Below are 21,495 nucleotides of genomic sequence, written 5' to 3'. Positions count from 1 at the left end.
TCCCTACTTAACCAAATCCCAACCTAAACAAAGGTGTCAGCAGTGAATGACCCCCAAGGGAAGTCACTCACTCTAAGTCTCTTGGTGAAAACCTATAGTTCTCCAGTCATGACCCCTCTCTGCCTACCCATCAGCTCTCTAAAGGGTCATCAGGCATCTGCTCTAACTCCACCCAGGGGTGCTGTCCCTAATACAAAACAGTCAACAACATTTGAGACGCCCCTTTCGAGACGCCCCTCACGTGGTGTAGCTTCTGGCTTTTTCCATGATGCTTTGTATTGGGCCTCAGACGTTAGAGTTGACCTTGCTTCTCAGACTCTTCTCCGGCCCGCTGATACCCCTTAAACATTCCGGAACCCTCCTCCATGTCTGGGCCGTCTACTGAACAGACCTCTATTCATTCATTTATAATTGGATCCCCCCTTTCCTCTTGCAGACAGATATCTGCAGCCAAGAACCCAACTCTCATAGACTTCAAAAAGGCCTGCAACATTTCTCAGCCCAGACATGTACGTGCAAACCAACGTTAAAACATTTCAGGCCTACAATAATTCTCATAATGATTATAGCATTCAACTTCTTCATTTAATTAAAGCATGTTAATACTCTTATTCTATTATTCAGTAAACATTTTTATAAATCCTGGCCCATTAATGCAATGACCAAAACATTAATACAATCTGTGTCGTGAAAAGAAACACCTTCCCTTTCCCTCCAGCTCTGGCCCTGAGGCCTACCACATTCTGCGTTTAACCACCTACCATCTTACATTTTAACAGCTACACGACATGGATTCAGGAATAATCACATCTAATAAAATCATATAGTGTCACACATTTCTGTATTAGTTCCACTTCTACTTAAATCTCTATATTAGCTATACATTTAGAATATAATTGCAGATACTATTAGCACTCATGGCATTTCTCCTCATGATTTGTGCTTACTACAGGTAAGTGTGATGCACTCATACATTTAGATCAGTTTGCGCTCTCTCAATCCTAGTCTGGAGAAGCTCCAGCTTCCTTTAAATTCGGAGCCCCTCCCCTTTCCATGCCACTCTGCTGAATGGCTGCTGCAAGGCTGCAGGTCTGGAAAGTGAAGCTGTGAATGTGCGAACCCCAAAACGGACTGCTGAGTGTCCCTTATTCATTTTCCCAAAGAGAAAACAATCTCCTTAGTTAATCGACATGAGGAGAAAGGCAATGGATTGGGAAGAACAAAATCATTAGGCCTCCTACACAACTAGTAATGGCCACCCTACCTGTAGCAGAGGTTGCAGGGCGTCCCGTCCACATTAATCTAATACTATGTAGAGATGGGCCATTGCAGGACAGACGTTTCTATTCAGATGCACCCAGCAGAGCCAGGCAGACATTTGTGGATCACATCCACTCCCATTCACTATCTGTGACTGAATGATATCAGGTTATTGAAATGACCAGTGGAGGAAGGGAGGAACCAACTGGGAAGATCCTCCTCAATAAGTAAGGCAACCAAGATAACAGTGAAAATGTTGTGTAACCTATATGTAGGAGAGCCTCTTGACTATAGGACAAAAGTCCTCTCTCACCTAGAGGTGTGCTTCTACCGTGATGAAGCAGGGGAGCTCTTCAAAATGGACTTTTGTCCAGTGCAAAAGACAATGGACCACAATGAAATGGTGTGGATGTAGTAATACATCCACACCAGATTGGTGGTCTTGTCCAACTATGTGAGAAGGGACCCCATTATGAAGCATGCCACCTAAGGGTGGTTAATGGCTTCTGTCCAATAACCAATAGGTTCTCCCACTTATAGGTTACATCAGGTGTTTTCATCGGAGCACCAGTGTCTGGTGATATTAGATTACCTCATGCTACTGAGGGATCCGATGACATTGCTTAGGTTTAATTATTTGTGATGTTATAAATGGTAAACATTGATACATTTACAGGTATTTGCTTTATAATTCCATAGTGTGTCTCTATTTCTTTCTCTCACACTCTGTCTCACCCACAACCCCACATCAGCTTCCAATGCAAGCTTGCACTAATGCGGCAACACCACTGGGCGACACTAAACAATGCATTCCCCTTTTAACCGGCATATGTGTTATGAGCCGCACCTTGAACAAGAAACCAAATGAGGGCCAAGCGATGTGATGTCAAATAATGTTGTAACCTGTCCGAGTTTTGTGATGTAAGAGGATTTTGTGACTCGACGTAGAACTGTGATATCATCAGATTTTGTAACCACACAGAGCATTGTGATGTTAGAGGATTTTGTGGCCAGGCATAGAACCTTAATATCATAAGATGTTGTAAGCATTCAGAGCATTGTGATGTTAGAGGATTTTGTGGCCAGGCATAGAACCTTAATATCATAGGATGTTGTAAGCATTCAGAGCATTGTGATGTTAGAGGATTTTGTGGCCAGGCATAGAACTTTAATATCATAAGATTGTGTAACCATGCAAAGCGTTGTGTTGTTAGAGGATTTTGTGGCCAGGCATATAACCTTAATATCATAAGATTTTGTAACCACGCAGAGCATTGTGATGTTAGAGGATTTTGTGGCCAGGCAGAGCAGTGTGTTGTCAGAAGATTTTGTAACGATGCAAAGCATTGTGATGTTAGAGAAGTTCGTGACCAGACAGAGAGTTATTATATCAGAGAGTGAGAGGACGATTTGGTGACCTTTGCTCTGATGTTACAACTATCCTAATACTATTTCATAAGGTACAGTGCCACAGACGTTTAGTCTCTCTGATATTAATGTATAGTTTTACTCCATGAATGTAAAACACTTTAATTAATCAAACTATCTGTCAATTGAGCCTTACGTATCCCCTCCTGTCTTTACACTTTACATTTCTCACTTTTGCAGAATGTTAAAAAGTGTGACTTCTCCCTGGTGTTCCAAATCCCAGCCTCACCCCTTTTGTTGTCACTTTCAGAAGTGTCATGTGGTAGGCTGTGTCAGCACAATCTGCTGACTGTTGCCTCGCTGCATGACAAGAAACTGCACTGCACCTTGACGCTTATTACTTTAAACTTGCAGAAAGGCTCTCATCAGAGACATACCACTTACAATACAGCTGCTCCTCTAGAGTCCGATAAGATACCCATGTGGTGGAAAACATATATCTATGTTTAAGATTTGCTGAAGGATGATGGCCATTTTCAATGTGTTGGGCAGTGTCTGTCTTTTAACATTTGCCCGAGGGCACCTAGAATCCAGTGATGATATTGATGTGTTTTTTTCCCTCCTTGCAGACCTCCGAATCTTGGTCTGGATCAATGACTCTTTTACTTATCTCCTTCCTTTCTTTTAACCAGATGGATGTCCGGATTTGTGCAATGGCAACGGGAGATGCGCACTCGGTCAGAACAGCTGGCAGTGTATCTGCCAGACCGGCTGGAGAGGGTCCGGATGCAATGTTGCCATGGAAACCTCCTGCGCTGATAACAAGGATAACGAGGGAGGTGAGCAAAAGTCTTCCAATTCCCAGTCCCCAAAGAACAGAGGTTTATATATGCTCTTTGGTCATGAGTCATTTTACCACAGACCAACCACTCTGATACTAAAGTGGAATGCTGATGGGGTGGGAAGCGCAGATGAAGAGGCCACAGCAGTGCAGCAGGCTGTCGAGAAGTGTGCTCTCACAAGAAGGTAGCACAGGATGCAAGGCAGAGCATCAGTAGAAGTGAAATCAATAAGTACCATCACGCGGCATAGTGTTCATGTCCACTGGCGCTCTATTAGTGAGAAAAACATTCGCTATATATCAATAGCTTTACATTTTTTTAGAAAGGCCACTTTCGTCATCAAATGTTTAACATTTTCTAAATGTAGTGCCTCGACAGTAAATACAAAAATATGTTCACTTGATACTGTACATTTGTTAAGGCTCTTTATGACAGATACTCGTGAAAATGGAGGACTGATGTGCATAAGGTGAACATAGATTTGATTTACCCCCCCCATACATTTCTCTCTTTGTCTTTTTGTTTCCTACTCAATGACAAAGTTAGGTCTGTGCATTTGGTGAAATACTTTTTTTAAGAAGTTCCACCTACGATGATCTGCTCTGATATGAGTACGGCACAATAAAAGCAGGTTAATGGGTACCAGGCATCAAGACACCATACTCCTTGTTACTGCCTTTTGCCGCTACTGGAGTCCACTCTCTGATGTTCGTTGACTTTAGTCAACATCACAAGAATTTGTCATTTGATTGGGTCATGAATGTGCTTCTTGAGCAGTCTATATACCAAACTTAAAAGCCACTCTACATCGCATTCTGGATTGATTCATAAATGAGCATTCTGAGCCCCTTCTTCCAGCACTCTAATGGACACCCCCAGTTGCTCTTTCTTTGTTGAGTGAGGATGGTGCATGCTGTTTGTCCTACCTTTGCTGCCAGTGCTCTGCTATGATCCACGGGATTCAGCAGCTCTGCTGTGTGAGCTTCCTTTGCCTTTATCCCAATGCTGCGGGTTGTGGCAGAAAGAACCATGCACACAGTCTCCCCTGAACGGCGGCATAATACATCCTATCTGGGCTGCGGAGCCAGCGTTGTGTTCGCGGTTCTGAATTATTCTTTGTTCGCTTCTTCACATTCCATGTTCTCTTAACAATCCTCTAATAATACAAGCTGAAAGATCTCATAGAAATGCCTGGTGCTACAGGAACTATTAGCCGCTCATTAGTGCCAAGGAATGGACAAGTAGAGTTTTCCAGCTGGCAAGGCCGTAGCGTACAATGGCGAGCGCCTCGCTAGAGGCGGTATTTTATTTCATTAGAGCGACCATCGCGGGGAGGACATCAGCTCTCTGTAAATGCTGGAGAGGCGAGGTGAACAGCACTTGACAGACCATCTGGCTTCTGGCGCCCTTGCTGCCCTTGCTCTTAAAAGAGTTTCTTGAATCCTGCGCGTCTAATCCATTCCACGCATCATCAGTTGTCGCTGACAGTGATACTTCTGCACTCTGTCATACAGCAACTTCTGCGAAGAAATCAGGCAACGAGTTTTCTTAGCAAGAGACCATTTTCAATCCGCTGGAAATTTTACAGTGCTGCACAGTAGTTCCAGAAAGCAAACCTTCGGAGAGCAGACTATTGCACAGTTAAGAAAATTGATCAATTTTCTTGTTTTACGCAACAAACGTACACAATATTTGCTTCCAAATGAAAGACAACTCATAATCAATTTGCAGATTTCATTAAAATAAGTTTTTTCGATTTGGAGTCCGATTCCTAAATCACAAAAGAATACCGTTTTCAAAGGAACCAATGAGACAAAGAATACAAGTCAGGGTCCAACCTTTATAGCTTGGGATTCAGTAACGTACCTTACTTTTATACATCGTTATATATTGTATGCAGTCGCAAGGAAAAGCAAGCACTATCAGCAGTGGGAATGCTGGTGTCCCACTGACTGACCAGGACAGTGGTTACCTTCTCTTCACAGAAACTTGGCTACCAATGCCTTTTTAACTCTGTGCATCGGGACGATCAACCAAAGTTTATTTCATAGGAGGTTTTGTAGAGTGTAGTTGTAATAAAAATGTGAATGTCCAAAAAGAACTCGTTTTTGTAAAAATGTAACAATTTAAAACTTAATGTCGTAAAATGGTGAAGATCGGATAATAGGAACAAAAGTTATTGTTTTAAAAAAATGTTTTTAAGCTTAAATGTGTCAAGCAAATACAAAACACCTCCAGTTGCAGTAGACTATGGCCTTATTTCAGTTTCTGCTCATCCACAAAATATATCAATACATTTATGATGGCTATAAAGGTCAACTTTTCAAAAGAAGACTAGTCAAAATATACACAACAATTAGACTGCAAACAATACAGAGATGAGCCAGGGAAATGATGTAATGATCATTACATTCTCACACAAAGTACACTTCTGGAAGAGAGATACACAAAACAGTATCAATGCAGTTAAGGTAATAATGGAATTGTCAATACAAACATACCATTGGCTCAATAAAGCAACATTTGAGATCACTCAACTCATAATCTTCTGCAAAACATGGTTAATTTGTTAAGTTTCACAAAATGTATAGTCCCTAATGCTAATCATTGCAAACACCAAGGACTGTCTAAAACAAAGATAAACCCAATGTTGACAATAGAAAAAGCAGCCAGAACTCTTCTGTTGAAATGGGAAGTGTGTTGGAGTTCATAAATTGAAATAACTTTTCCTGGAAGATGAGTCCATTCACTGGTTCCGGGTCAGGGTTAGGTAGATTTGCGCATTTAAAAAGTGGATATTGTGTGGCCTAGTAATCCCAACAGTTTGACAGACACCTCCACGCTAAAGGGGGGATACACACAGCCTTGCATTGAAGGAACAGATCACAATCTGATCCTCAGGGGCAGTGGTGTGTGAGCCAAATAGAGCAAAGGTCACACTCTGGGACCACTCAGGCTTTTTCTATTCAACTCGCCTGCAGGCTGACCAGGTCCGAGCCATTTGTCACAAAGACAAAATCATGAGAAGGCAAAAACGATTAACTAGGGTACTGGGATGGAGTATGCTCACCAGTTGAGTCACCACTAACATCGGCTGCATATGAAGCAATTGATAATAAGGCAAAGCATTTCTCTTCTATTTGCTGGTATGGCTCAAAGGGGTAATCTAAACACTACACATCTCCACAGTCCATAGCCTTTCTGGGGACTTCCACAGAGACAATGTAAGCAGACGTAATAGAGCAGGCTAGAGGTAATGGGCAGCTCATCAGCATTAAACCGCAAGTATCTCTTATATTGATGTAGCCTTCATTGGGTTACAACTGCACTCAGGTATCTGGATGATTCTTGCTTGTTGTTTCTTCCAAATGTTGAGATTTGGTTATAGATTTAATCATGTCTTTTGCACCACTTTTATATTTATATGAGCACCAGGGAAATCAGGTAACTCTCCAAACAGCAGGAGCCCCGAACCTGAGCTGTCTCTAGGGCATGCAGTAAGACAACTTCCTGATGCCCAGTGACTCTGATGGGTGAAGTTGGCACCTTCACCTCTTCAATTGTTCGCTTCACCACGAGCAGTGTTTTTCCTTGAGATTCCTATGCTTCTGTGTTTAGCATGGCTAGCAAAGAAGAAACATGATTGGTTGAATTATCTGCTTGGGGATACTGGGGATGGCTGTGGGAAATCCCGTTCTGTGGTTCTGTTTAAAGACATATTTGCGAAGAGCTCACTTACAAGGGGTGGTTGAAGACTTCAGTCTTGCAAATATCCAGGTGTTCTGGATACCAGACAGAGATGTGAAATACTTTGCATCTTATACTATAATTAGAAACTTTTAAATACACCAAGGACCAAAAACCTAAGGAACTGTGCATGGGTAGGATAGGCTTCTAGTGAGTCTGACTAGCAGCATACTTAGGTTTTCCAAGTCACTGACAAGGACAATGAAGACACAGAGGAGGGTCTTTCACTGCTGCTGGCATTGCCACATTGAAACTCAGCCATACAGCATGGGGCAATGGGTTAACCCACTTCAGCCATTGGCTAGCTACACTGTGAGTGACAGCGTTCTGCATTTTCCAGAAGGACATACAAAGTAACCACATTGAGTGCCAGAGACTACTATGACAAAGTGTTAATTTTTGATCAAAAATATTTTTTACTTTTACTTTCTCTATATTATTATCTCGGGCACAGGCCATCTCCCAGGAATAACGTTTTACAAAAATGGTGACAAAATAAGGCAAACATTAACAAAACCAAAAAGGCTGGCAGGCAATGCTAGACAAATTTTATGGGGAATGCCGATGTATTCTGTATTACAAACTCACATAAATATACATACATATGAAATAGTAAATTTGAGTCTTGCCCATTCCACTCTCTGGTCATTGTGCAATATGTCTCATCTAGGACGACATTGTAAGCATACTTAAAGTTATAAGTGGCTGATTTTTCCTAATCAGCAGCATTTATTTATTAAAACGAGTTATGTACAAAAAGGCCATTAGTTGCAACCGGATGCCATTTTGTAATCAATTAGAATGACAGTACACACACTGAATTATAATGCACTGGTCGGCTCCTTGCTCTTGTAGAGGCATGGTCTCATCTTAAGACTAATTAGGCATGAATATATACTGAGCAGAAAAATCTACACATCCAGCCCAGTGACAATTAAAGTGATTATTTTATATTATGTGACAGTGCTGCATGATTTGCAAGATCATTTACTACTCTGCATTTTTTACACCAACAAACAGTTGGGGAGAGATGATTAGGCTAATGAATGTTTCAGATGCAAACTTTCTGGACCACTACGGTCCCTTCCTAGGCAGATTTTCCAAATTAAACTGAAGTTCCTTTTGTAAGTTAATGAAGAGGAGAAAATATGCCGCATGAATACAAAATGTGAACCCACTGCATCTCATTAAAAGCGAAAATGTGAGATAAAAAAAAAGCTGAAATAAATTATGAACGCTGAGGTGTATTTGTAATGTTAGACGTTGTCTTATAACGCTGTTCCTTGAATGTCCAAGCCACGGATGCGTAAACTAATGCTTCGAAGGGATCATATTTGAAGCAGTCACAGGACAACACGGACACAGGGTAAAACAACTACAGGTCACTGAAGAGGAAAAGGTTTGCATGTGTCTACAGAAGTAGGTTTAAAAGGTCTTAGGAGATACTAGCATGTGCATTTACCAGTCGCGGCCCGTGCAGGTAAGAGCAGTGGGGCGTGGTAGGGGGGTGAAAGTGACAAACGACGGGATAGGTAATGTAAAATAAATAAATAAATAAAAACACCTTGTGCTTGCCGCATTGCCGACAGAGTTGCGGTGAGAGTAAGTTAGGTGGTTTTATTTATTTATGTATTTTACATTCCCTATCCCGTCATCTGTCACGTTTACTCCCCACCCCCGCGGACACCCCGCTCTCTGGCTTACTTGCACGGGCCGCAGGAAAAAAAAAATAGCCAGTCGAGGCTGTGGCACAAAGCAGTAGGCGCTTCCCCAGATGAATGTGCATTAAACATTTAAAGAGCATCAATCATTATTAATTTTAAGAAACAAATAAATTAAAATCCCAAACCAATTTAATAAAAATGTTTTACTTTCATAAATATAATGGCATAAAATGGTGAAATCCAGATCAAAGGAACCTAAGTTATTGTTTTTTAATGTTTTAAATTATAATGTGACAAGCAATTACAAAGCCTTATGGTTGTAGTAGGTGAGGTTCTTGTTTCCATTTCCTGTGGACCGTAATGAAGCAGAGGGGAGGAAAGCCTCGAGGGCACATGGGTCAATAGCTTTACTTTTTTTTAGAAGAGCAAATCCTCAAGCAGAGCGGGGCAGCATATTGTAGACAAATGATCTCATAGAACTCTGGGATCTGCTGATGTCACCATTTTTACATCAAATGCTCTTAGTGGTACAAGCTAGAAACCTGTAGCACCTGTGGTTGCTTCACTGCTGAGGCAACCTTTCCACTTTTTCTCAAGTTTTACCATAAGAATGGGTCACATTCGTGGAGCTCAAAATCCCACACCCAGAGAAGGAAAAAAAGTGAGGTAAAAAAGTAAAAAGAGAGATCTAAATTCTACAAGGTCGGCTGCTCGGAAAAACAAGCAGATCTTGGCAGCCAAGTTTGTTTCTTCTTTGGGGTTTTTCTGATTTTTCTCAGTGGTTGACAGGCTGACATATATAACAGCAATATATTGGTTCAAAATGCTTTAGGTTGTAATTTTCAAAATGCCTTATGGGCTACTAGGTGTAGAGTCGTTGATGCAGCTGACGGATTTGTAAGTTAGAAAAGACATGATTGATCCAACCCTAAAGGTGGCAGCACCACTAAGTTTAAACTTTCTGTATACTGAGTGAACATGAGGTCAGTATGGGGCTGGACGTATGGATCGAGTGTCTCATCACATGCAGATGGCCAAGAGCCTGCATGTTTTCAAGGAGGTCCACTGCAAGATTTCAATGAGGCCTATAAGTTGAAACCACCCACAGTATGATGTGTTTGGGTTGGTGGGGCAATGTGCAGGTAGGACCTCGAATGGAATGTGTGTTGTGTCAGGGATTTAACTGTCACAGAAAGTTTGCATATGTTAGTGTTACTCTACCCCTTATTATTATTATTATTATTATTATTATTATTATTATTATTATTATTATTATTATTAATAACGAATTTTGTACCGCGCACGGTTACCCAGGGGCATCCCAGCGCATATAGAGACCTAGAGCAAGCTGCTAATACAGAGCAGAAAGAGCTACACTTATTCTGGAAATAAGTAAGTTTTCAAAAGTTTCCGGAACCTAAGAAGATTTGGTTCAGAACGTAGTGAGAATGGGAGGGAGTTCCAGACGCGCGCTGTATGGATGGAAAAACTCCTGCCACCTGAACGGGCTCTCCTAATTCTCTTTATCTGAAGGAGGTGTTTGTTGTCAGAGCGTAGAGCTCTTGTGGGCTTGTAGGGCCGAATCATGTCCTTCAGAATGGCTGGTCCTTTCCCCTGTATGCTCTTGTGGGCAATGCAGAGAGCCTTGAAGGTCACTCTCTCTCTGACGGGAAGCCAGTGTAGTGCTTTTAAAGCAGGCCTGGCTGACTGCCTGGCCGGAACGTTCCGCAGCAGCCTTGCTGCCGCGTTCTGCACTTGTTGCAGGATCTTGAACGTTGACTCCGGGGCTCCGAGAAAGAGTGCATTACTGTAGTCCAGGCGTGAGAAGATTAGACCTTGGACTAACAGCTTCCGGGAGAGTTCTGGTAACAGGGGGAGAACCTTACGGGCCGACCGGAGCATTCCATAACACACGCCAGCGATCTTCTTGGCGTGTGTCCTAAAGGACAAATCCGGCTCCAGCCAGACCCCCAGGCTCTTAATCTCCTTCTTTGGGTCAGACGGGGTGCCCATGCAATTGGGCCAGCTGCTCGGCGAGAGGGCAAAACTTGACTGGCCCAAGATCATCAGCTCAGTTTTTGAGCCGTTCAATTTGAGCGATGACCTGGTCATCCAGTCAAACACCTCTCTCAAGCATGAATGGAGCGTCTCGGGCTGTTTCTCCAGCTGTGTCAGACCCACCACTAGCTGGGTGTCATCCGCATAGCTTATGGTCTTAAAGCCAAACGGAGACACCACACCCTCCAGGGGTGCCATATACACGTTAAATAACGTGGGGCTCAGGGATGAGCACTGGGGCACCCCGCAATGAAGTGGGAGGGGAGGAGATTTTGCGTTTCCTTCCCAAACCTCGAAGGTACGCCCCTCCAGAAAAGAGGCCAACCATTCCAGGGCCACTCCTGTGACACCCGACTCAGCTAGACGTTGTATCAGCACTCCATGATTGACGGTATCGAAGGCCGCACTAAGGTCCAGGAGGATCACTGCCACTGACCCCCCTGCGTCCAAAGTGCTTCTGGCCTCCTCTACCACTGCTAGCAGAGCCGTGTCAGTTCCATGACCCGGTCGGAATCCCGTCCGGGAGTCCCTCAACCGGCCATTCTCCTCGAGAAAGTTGGATAGCTGGCGGTTTACCAACCTCTCGGCAACCTTACTAACCCCTGGTAGCAAGGAAATGGGCCTGAAATTGGCCAGGTTCTGCGGGTCCAAGCCAGGCTTCTTCAGAAGCGCTTTGACAACCGCACTTTTCCAGTCCGGCGGCACAGTCCCATGAGCGAAGGAGAGATTGACCAGATCGGTCAAGGGCTCTCCTATCGACAAGGCGGCCTGCTTTAAATACCGCATTGGGACTGGGTCCCGAGGTGAGCCACTTTTCAAGCTCCCGAGGACCTTCAGTACTTCGCCTGAGGTTACAGGGCCAAATGACGTTAATAGTTTTTCCGAGATGCTCAAGTCCTCCAAAAAGACCGAGGTCCCCATCACCGGGGGGAGAGAACTAACAATGGTATCAATTTTATCTTTAAAGTAAGTGGCCAATTCCAGACATTTTTCCTGTGGTCTGTCATGGACAAGAATGGGATCAGGCGGTTTAAGAAGCTCCTTCATCACTAGAAAGGCTTCCCTGGATGAGGACGCCCCCACCTCTTTTGTCTTCTCTGTTCTTCAGATTTATTTTGTCACCAGGGAGAAGTAATTTGCCACAAATAGTAATGGACTTGCCTTTGAACCACGTTCCTGTAAAGTCTATTTAATAACAGATTCTGTAAGGAGTGTGGGCAGTTTCTTCATTGCTGAGAGGGAGTCAATAAGTCTTATCGCAATAACTGATTTGGTTGGACTGGGGTGGTCATGCTGCACCTTCCTTTTAAGATGTCACGATATTACGTTTCTCGGATCTTGGTGGGAAGAGGATAAGAGGAGATTTTAGAAACTTGTAGGTATGGTGTTGTCCCTGGAAAAGGGGGTTGTGTAATGGGTGACTGAGTAGGTGATGTTGAGGAGGAGGGTGCAGTTGCAAGGTGTTTTTTTGCAATGCTGTTGCTTTAGGAGTAATAGATAGATGTTTGTTGGTTTGTTGGATAGACAAATCTTAACTTGTGATGAATGCACGGGGTTCAGAATTTCAGCATGGTTCTGTTGGTACTCTTGAGAGTCGTGTAGACCTCTACAATGGCCAGAAGGTTCCTATTAGCTTTAATCATGGACATTTTGTTGTTCTTGATGGGTATTGCTGAGCTTTCTAAAGACGTCACAAGTAATAGTGGCCTTGAGTGTCATGTAACCCTGGCATTTCTAAGGCTTCGCTTGAAGCAGTCATTATATGGAATATGTGTGTTTACAAGTTTAAGTATGGTTTGTGTAGGAAAAGGACAAAAGGAGATCTATAGTTCTCATTTTGCCTGCGAACTGGACTAAACAACTACTATTAGGAGTGTTTCAAGTTCTCATTTCAAGGTGGTGTTTTCTATCTTTTTCTTCCACTTTTTAAAGTGTCATCATGCTAACATGTCATGAAAGTGTGAAGTAGAATTTACTTTGTCGAAAGATTACACCACAGGCCGGATTTATCAAGGGTTTGCGCAGGACAGAGAGCCACAAATTCTTGAATTGAGATTTAGTTTCCCGTGCGCATCTAGGTTGACACTGGAAAGTAGCCCTAATGTAACACAGAGTAGTGCTTTGTACAACATTGCTTCAAGGGGTAGTCCCTTGGGTGGTACATAGATGTTCCCATTCAACAACCCATGGATTTTGCTGCAAAAACCTAAAATAGGTAGACACAACCTACGCAGGGGGAAGAGCAACAGCTCCATATCTTAATTGATATGGATCTGTCCTGCTCTGTCACTTTCATGCAGTAACCTACTGTGCTGCATTGCAGGAATCCTACATAAATTTGCCCCTATTTATAAGATGCCTATGTGCATTGAAAATAGGCACTAAAAAGATGAGCAGTTGCATTTAGACATTGTGGGTTGCTCAGATTCGGAAGGTTTTCTTATGTTTAAGGCATATTGCATTCATTTTGTAACCACAATTTATCTGATTGCCCAGTACCCAACAACAGGAGTGCAAACATGAGAGTTGTTTTGCCCTTGATTGCATTTTGCTGTATTAAACTTGAATAATGCCTTGTTTCCTTCAGAAACACTTCAAAGTAGTTCGAAGGTGAACCTGGCTTTCTTCTTTATTGCCCTGTTTACTGTGTCATTAGAATATGGAAGTTTGAGCTTGGGTTTGTACACTTTGCAATGTTCTGAGCATGCATTTTGTACTAACATTTTGCGCTAAGTGCTCGGAGTAAACTGGGGGAAATCCTCCATCAAGTGTACATTTAGCAAGTGTAATCAGCTGCTTATGCTCGCTATGGGAAACAACCTTTACAACGCAACTTTTACAACGCACTACCATTACAATGAAACTTTTACAACGCAACATCCATTACATAGCATGCAATTACAACGCAACCATTACAACGCATGACACTACAACGCATACCATTACAACACATGTCATTACAATGCAGTCATTACAACGCATACCATTACAACGCATACCATTACCATCCAACACTTACCCTACTGTTGCACCCCCTGAAGTTAGAATAGTAATTTTTACCCCTACACTATCCAAAACTTACCCTACTGTAGCACCCCCTGGAGTTAGAATAGTATGTTACCCCTACACTATCCAACACTTACCCTACTGTTGCACCCCTTGGAGTTAGAATAGTAATTTTTGCCCCTACACTGTCCAATACTTACCATACATGCAATGTAATGTTATGCGTTGTAATGGTATGCGTTGTAAAGGTAGTATGCGTTGTAATGGCATGCGTTGTAATGGAATGCATTGTAATGGATGTTGCATTGTAAAAAATGCGTTGTAAAGGTGTGCGTTGTAAAAATATGCGTTGTAACGTCATACAGCCCTCGCTATTCATGTTCTGTTGCATTAAGTACTATTTCTTAGCGTTAAATGCATCCTTCCATCCATTTCGGATGTGAGGTGGCATTTTTGCACTAAGAACGTAGCACTAAATACAGAATTACTCTGTTCGCTTAATTCCGCCTAATCTCATGGATTTTTCCCGGTAATTTAGTGTGATTACGCTACATAGAATTACACAAATTATATCCACTTAGCCATACTCAGACTTCACTTAGTCTTTTTTTTTTGATTATTGTTGCCTTGATCCATCATTGTGGAACATGAATCCCTTAATGTTCAAATAGGGGGATACTGGGGGATAGATTCTGAAGTTGGAGCAGAGAAAGGTAATGGTTAAGATAAGATAGAATATTTTTCAGAGTTAGTTTTCCACTGGAAATTGAATGGAAGGCATAAAGTGGTGTGCTGACGCATTTTTGTGTGTGCTACAAATGCTATCCAACTAAACTAAGAGGACGTCTAATACAGCTGCACCAGACAATGAAGTCAATCGCACCCCATGTGCAGTGGCGCAGATAGACCAGTAGCCGCGCATGGCGGTCCCGGAGGCGGCTGCCCTGTGGGCATATGCAAGAGCAAGGGGATGCCATATCCTAGTCATTTGTAAGAGCAGGGGGTGTGCTGGCGATGCCGCAGGTAAGAGCAGGGGTGAATGCCGCCGCTACCTAAAACTCATGCTGCCCGGGGGACCCCCCCTCACTATGGCACTGCCCATCTGTGACTAAAATATAATTCATGGGCTCTGTTTGCTGCACGCGTTGATGGGTGAGAGGGCGTTCAACGCCTCAAATTTAAAGTCTGAGCTTCCTAGTTTTCAGAAAATTCAAGCGGAAGCAAGGGATGAGCGCATGCCCCCTAAATACGCATTTAGACAAGTTTTGTGCAGATTATGGTTTTCTACCGAAACAGCCTCGTGCCATTTGAGATAATACTTGTATTTCAGTGTACAAAAGCAAATCATATCGTTCAACTGGGCTCCGACAAGCCCTGCCCCAGCGGGAGTCTTTGATTCAAAACAGATAATGGATTTTTATGAGGTTCTCACAGGAAACACCCAGAATCCCCTGGGACTACAAAGCATTGCCCCACCGGATACCTTGCTGATGGGGCTGCTCACAATGGCGCCTGTAATTGGCACTTTAAATCCACCTGCTCCTCATCAGACTTTTTTGTCTTTTGCATGTTGTGCAAACCTTTGACGAGCCTCGGCGATGCTTTTCTTAAAAGCCGAGTTGTAAAGGAGGCAGGTTACACTGGTGCGGTGTCACATCTTTCAGCTGCCACTTTTATTGTGCTCAAAAGAGGGAATGTGGAAGACAAAGGACAAAATAAAATACAAGCCAGCGCAGTCCAAAGTCCTGTCTACGCCCATCAATGTAATATCATCCGAACATCTTTGCCTGCTGCGCCTGCATTCTTTGTGTCGGCTCCGCAGCAGCCCTTTCTCGTTTTGCAGAAGAATAACCAATCTTTTGCAATTGACCACGCACTGCTAAAATCAGATGAGTTCTGCGTAGACTGCTAAGCACCGTGTGTTGCGGGCCGCAATCACTCAGCGCCAGGTACGCGATACCTCAGGTGCGCCTACAGTGACTGCTAAATCATTGTGCACGTAATGCGATTCTCCACATGAGTGTAGAAATGCGGGGCATCCTTGATTAAAATGATATGTTTTCAGCAATCATGTATTCACAGGCCCTGAAAGGAATCCTGAGCGATGAAAAGTTGAGTGATTGTCAAGATCAAGTTCGCACTTCAGAATGTTATTTTTGGTGTCTTTTGCCTCAGCTGATTATTACTAATTCTTGCAAATTCTAGCATTCTGTTATGAAGCATACTCCATTCCTCACTCTTTTTCTCTCCCTCTCTTTCAATGGCATGTCCCTTTCTCCCTCTTCCTCCTTCCCTCTATCTCTCCTTTTTTCTTTCTCTTTTTCTAACTTCTTCTCTCTCCCACTTTTTGCCTGCTCTTTCTCACCACCTTACTCACCACTGCCTATCCCTTCCAACCGTGTGTACGTTTCTCATTGCCTCCTTGAAGCTTTCCGCTCTTATTTTTAAGTGAATCACCCTCACACATGCATCCAGTTTTCCTCTATGTGCAACTGCTGTCTCTACCCCTTTTCTGCAGTTGATCACTCTTCCTGTGTCTTTTCCACTACTTTCCATGTTCTTTTCTAATTTACTCGCTTCCTTCATTTCTGAAGTAATGCCAGGAAGAATAGATTCAGCCAAATAAGACATGTTACCAGTCCAGTCCTTTAATTCATACTCTTTCTAGCTAGTGCCTTGCCAAATCTCCTTTACACTTTTGAATTACAGCCTTCGGTGCTTGTACCGTGAGATTGCTCGATTCGATTTTCGTAGAACATGCAGCACTTGTTGTGAGTCCCTTTTTCAAAAATAACCTGTTCATGCAATTATTTTTCCTGTGTAACTTAACTCCTTTGCACTGGTTACAGAGTCCATACTGGTATCCATTGTGTGTGCCCAACGTGGCACATTTTCATGTAGAGCAAATACTGTTGAGAGTGTAGAGTTCCGCCTGTCAAGTGTGGCTTTTCAGCCACTGAAGTTGTTAGGAAACTGCATCCTGTGTGCACTCAATGCTCACTAGGGCCCATACCATGAGGGATGTACTCAGATGTAAAATAGTTTATGCAACTCTGCAACTCTGTTTCCACCGTTTTAGTTCTAGTTGTGTTGCTGCGGTCTATGTACCTAATTATCAGATTTGCCCATGCCTTCTGTTGTGATTAGCGCTGGGGCTTGTATTACATCTTTCATCAGTTACAGCACATTTTACTTAGTTCTTTCCACTTGAGAATATGGAAAAATGCATGAATTGCTATTTTATAATCTTGTCAGTTAGGAACAACTCAAATAATGTGCACTCTGTTGAAAAATGTAATCTGTGCATCTTTGTTATGCTCATGAAATGATTTAAGAGAAACTAAGTAAGCTACACATTGTTAATAATGGTGTCATAATCTATTTTCTCATGTTGATCCTGGACTTGTAGGAGAGTGAGCTAATTGATAAAGCACCATTCTGTGCGTGTTAACAGTAAATCAGGACACCCTGGACAATAATGCACATAGAATACCACAAGCAGTAACATTTTCTTTCAACAATGTGGATACAGTGAACAAGTGAACCACACTGCTGAGCCTCCAAAGTAAGATTTATGTATAAAAATAGTTACTACATATAAGATCTTTTCCACTGTGCCATTGATGCTTTAATTGAGATTGCTACGTCACTAGCAGCAACAGAGCTTCAGAAAGGTCCTTGCACACCGGCTTCCATTTTGAGTCACTGGGTCAGGAGCCAATGACAGCATTATGGCTCTGAAGAAACAGAGTAGCAGGAAAGACGTACAAAGGAGGTGGATGTAGAGCTAGAAAAGGCCGGAAGAACGAGAGACTCCCGAGACCTGTGATAAGAGTTTGATTGAAAAACTAGTCATGCCCAGTATAAGAGACATTCTACGTTGAGCTCATATCTGCCCATTATGAAGTCAATGGACTGTTATTGTATTAAAGATCTGTGTAGGGTTTGTGAGAGGGGAGTTAAGGGACTTCATATTAAAGTTGCCTATTGCCGAGAGGTGCCTGTTGAAGATTTGATTCTGATGGCTATCTTTTTCTTCTTCCTTCTTTTCCTTGGGCCAAAATTGAAAATACATGGAGGAGGTTTTAATCAATATAAATGTGTAATCCCAGGTGGCAGAATATGGGTGCTTGCATCTCCTGAAAAGAGGATATCTATGTGCCTAAACTTTAGAGTACCCTTTTGATTTGCCCAATAGATCAAAAACGTGCCACCACTGACCTTCCAAATAATTCATTACTTTGTCCTTGTATCAGAGAGGAAGCTCTTGCATGGCATAATGCTGTCTCCTCCAAAATACTGCCTTGTCGAAATGCATAGTTGTGTCTTATTCATACAAGAAGAAGTAGCCATATCTCAAGAGCGACACAGCTGATGAGGCCAGTGATCGAAGGATAGCTCCAGAAAGATATACTTATGTATCTGAAACATTACAGGGGCAGTAACATGCCCTGTATTCAGCTGCAACACAACAAGGCTGCACATCTAGTATTAGATTGCATCTGTGTATCCATTCTCCCATGCAAGGGTATGCAAAACACAGACAAATTATGATGAGGTAAGAATCCGGCACTTGTGATATCACATTGCATTCATCATACCTACCAGTAAACACCTCCCGGCTGATCTTACTACTCCTCTTTAACTGGACTGTGGCTGCCAGAGAATCATTAAGTACCGTAATTTTTAGGTTTCGCTTGCACAGCACTTTAAAAAACATAAAAGGGGCTTAGAACCCACGCCTTACTTACCTATACTTACCATTGACTGGTTCCCACGTGGCTCCTATGTCACTTTACTTAGCATTGGCTGGCTCCCATGTGGCTCCCTCCTCATTTTACTTACCATTGGCTGGTTCCCACAAAGGCTCCCATGTCACTCAGCTGGTCAGGTCCTCCTCCTTGCCTCCACCATCCTGCTGTGGAGGTTTCATCATGTACAGATTCCGGTGGCCAGTGTCCATGTGCCTGCAAAGGTACTTTTTTTTTCTTTATTTTGAAATGTGACACTCCTGAGTGCATCATTCTGCAGGCTGTCTCTACACCCGCAATTGTTGGTTCTAGCTCTGTCCCCCTGACCACCTCCCTCCCGTTGATTGCCAACTCGCACCTCCCATTGCTTGCACCAGTCACAGATCCCCCCTCCCTCACACTCTCACTGCTTTTTCCTTTGTTATCTGCCATCACTCATCGGTGTGAATAGCCGCCATTCACATAAGAACACATTACTCTTTGTATCTTGAGCCCAGCCTTGTTCTAAGATCGAAGGCCAATACATTGTATGCACAAGGCTTGGTTTTACCAAATCCTTCACTTCGTGGGTGCAGTTTGAACTGGATGCTTGTCTGGAGAAGAGAGCTAGGTCTGACTTTACAGCTAGATGTCTGTGTTTGTGCATGTTTGTGCGCACATGTGTGTGTGTGCCTATTCACTTGTATGTGCTTGTGTGTTATGTGTGTGTGCCTATTCATTCGTGTGTGTTTGCTCCTTAAAGTCATTGACCACCTACCTGCATCACAAACCACTTTCGAAAATGTGGATGCCAAGCAGTGAATTTAACCCCACTACCTGCTTTTCGCAAATTTTCACTTCAGTCCAGCTTTCCAACCATTGTCACCTACAAGCATTTATAAAAATGTCCCTTCATTGATTACCTGCCATGGCAATACATCACTTGTATACTTTGGCTGTATGTAACTGAATGTCGCGTGTTTTTCAAGGTCGGTTCGAGGTTTTTCTCTGTATTGCAGACTCGCTCCATGCCCGCATTTGTTGGTTGCTGCATTACTCTCGCTGGTACATTTTACTGAGCTCTAGCTGCTAGCAGGTTAGCTAGGAAGTGGGTTTTCCAACACCGACTTAAGTGCCACGCCGTTTTTTTCTAATTCTCATGTTTGTCTCCAACTTCTTTTTGTAGCGGATGCAAATTGCACAAGCTGTTCTAAATTCCCATAGAAACGTAAATATAATTAATCTTAGTAACTTGCTGCAGTCCACCACTGTCCTTTCTGTATCCCTTTATCGCATTAAATATCCCCTTTCTGCCTCTTTCTTTGCGCCCTGGGGGGCTCTGCATATCACACAGTACTTTCTGTTTACAAAATGGACTCCTAGACAGGATGGAGAGGTGGGGGCTCCCCCTGTCTCTCCCCTGCATCCCCCCCCCTGCTGTGCTTTTGTCACTAACACCATGGAGGGAGGCGCAGTTTAGGGGGGGGGGAGGTGACTGCTCACCTTTTCTAGGTACCCTGGGCTGCAATGCCATACACTTTGTAAAGCCAAGTATTTTTTTAATTACTAATGTACTTTGTTTTACTTACTAGCAAAAAAGAGCGGTGATGTGGTCACTGCAGGCAGCGTCATAGCACTTGCTTTTTCAAAAATAAAATGTAATCCATGTTGCAAAATTGCTCAACTCCTGTTCAACACGGAAAAAACATTGACAAACGCAATAGGTTTCTCATTGGCGAAACCTATTGGCTTTGCCCATGTTTTTGCAATATTAAGGCCGGGAAAGCGGCCATTTCCTCACAAAGACATCTTCCGGACATCACTAGGAGAACTTTTTGTGTGCCATTGTGTAGGGCTGGGTCCTCCACAGCAATGGGTTCTTAGATCGCAGACAATGTTGTGTCCCACCCCAATCCTTCACTGCCACCCCAAACGCTGCAGATAATATGAGGGCGCATAGCAAAACGCCAGTGACAGAAGGGGCAGCTAAATGTATGTCATTCAAAGACAGAGAATCGCAGACACATGCACAGTTTATCAGAGGCACACATGGGCTCAGTCAACAAGAAATGTAACAGTCATAAATCTCAAATGCAATCAAACCATGTTGCAATTCCATATGCACATCATCAAGCAAGTCTATAAACATCAAAGGGAGGACGAACCTGTTACCTCTTCACTGCCCTCTTCTTGACCTTGAGCAAGGGGGTGATTCTTATCGGCAGCCACTCTGTACGCCAGGCCTTGTATTATGCCGAGCCATACATTGTCTAAAAAAGAAGTCACAATGAGGAGGAGGAATACACCCCTGGCATAAGATCATCCTGAAATGAATGTTCCAAATCAGAAGCTGCAGGATCAAACTGAGCACACAATCAGGGCTAACCCAGAACTGTGTCGCGCTGAAGGGCAGTGAAATCTGCCACACAGTGTACTTATTGGCTGAGGAGGGCAGTAGAAGGATTCAGAGGGAAAGAAACAGGGGAATGCCCAGGCAAAATGACAAGGCAAAAGGGTTATAAGCTCACCATATCGATTCAATGTCCTAAAACAACTAGGATCTAGCGTGGTAAAAAGCATCAGGAAGCTAAAACAGAGCAACTGACATATTACCCGCCCTCTTGGATTGGGAACTAAGGTGCAAAGGAATGATGCTTTCCTCCATGTTCCCTTGGGTAAAGTTGTAAGATTGCTTCTGCCCAAAATAGAAAACACAGGAAAACTCTTATCTCATACTTAAGACTCATGATTGATTAAAAACAAAAATAAGCTAGCTGTGCTAATGCACAATTCTATCGCACCTGTTTCTACAGAGTGAAT

General features: G+C 43.0%; 1 protein-coding gene across 1 annotated transcript in view; it reads left to right on the top strand.

The window, feature by feature from the left end:
* The window catches only part of TENM2 (teneurin transmembrane protein 2), a 1,287,822-nt gene that overhangs the window by 1,058,187 nt on the left and 208,140 nt on the right, over positions 1–21,495 (top strand). Inside the window, exon 13 of the mRNA XM_078653379.1 lies at positions 3,321–3,467. Coding sequence (XP_078509505.1) covers positions 3,321–3,467 — 147 coding nt within the window. The remainder of the gene's footprint in view (positions 1–3,320; positions 3,468–21,495) is intronic.

Source organism: Lissotriton helveticus, chromosome 7 (genome assembly GCF_964261635.1).
Source record: "Lissotriton helveticus chromosome 7, aLisHel1.1, whole genome shotgun sequence".
NCBI lineage: Eukaryota > Metazoa > Chordata > Amphibia > Caudata > Salamandridae > Lissotriton > Lissotriton helveticus.
Note: the sequence above shows the minus strand (reverse complement) of the source record. Positions and strands in the feature narration are given on the sequence as shown.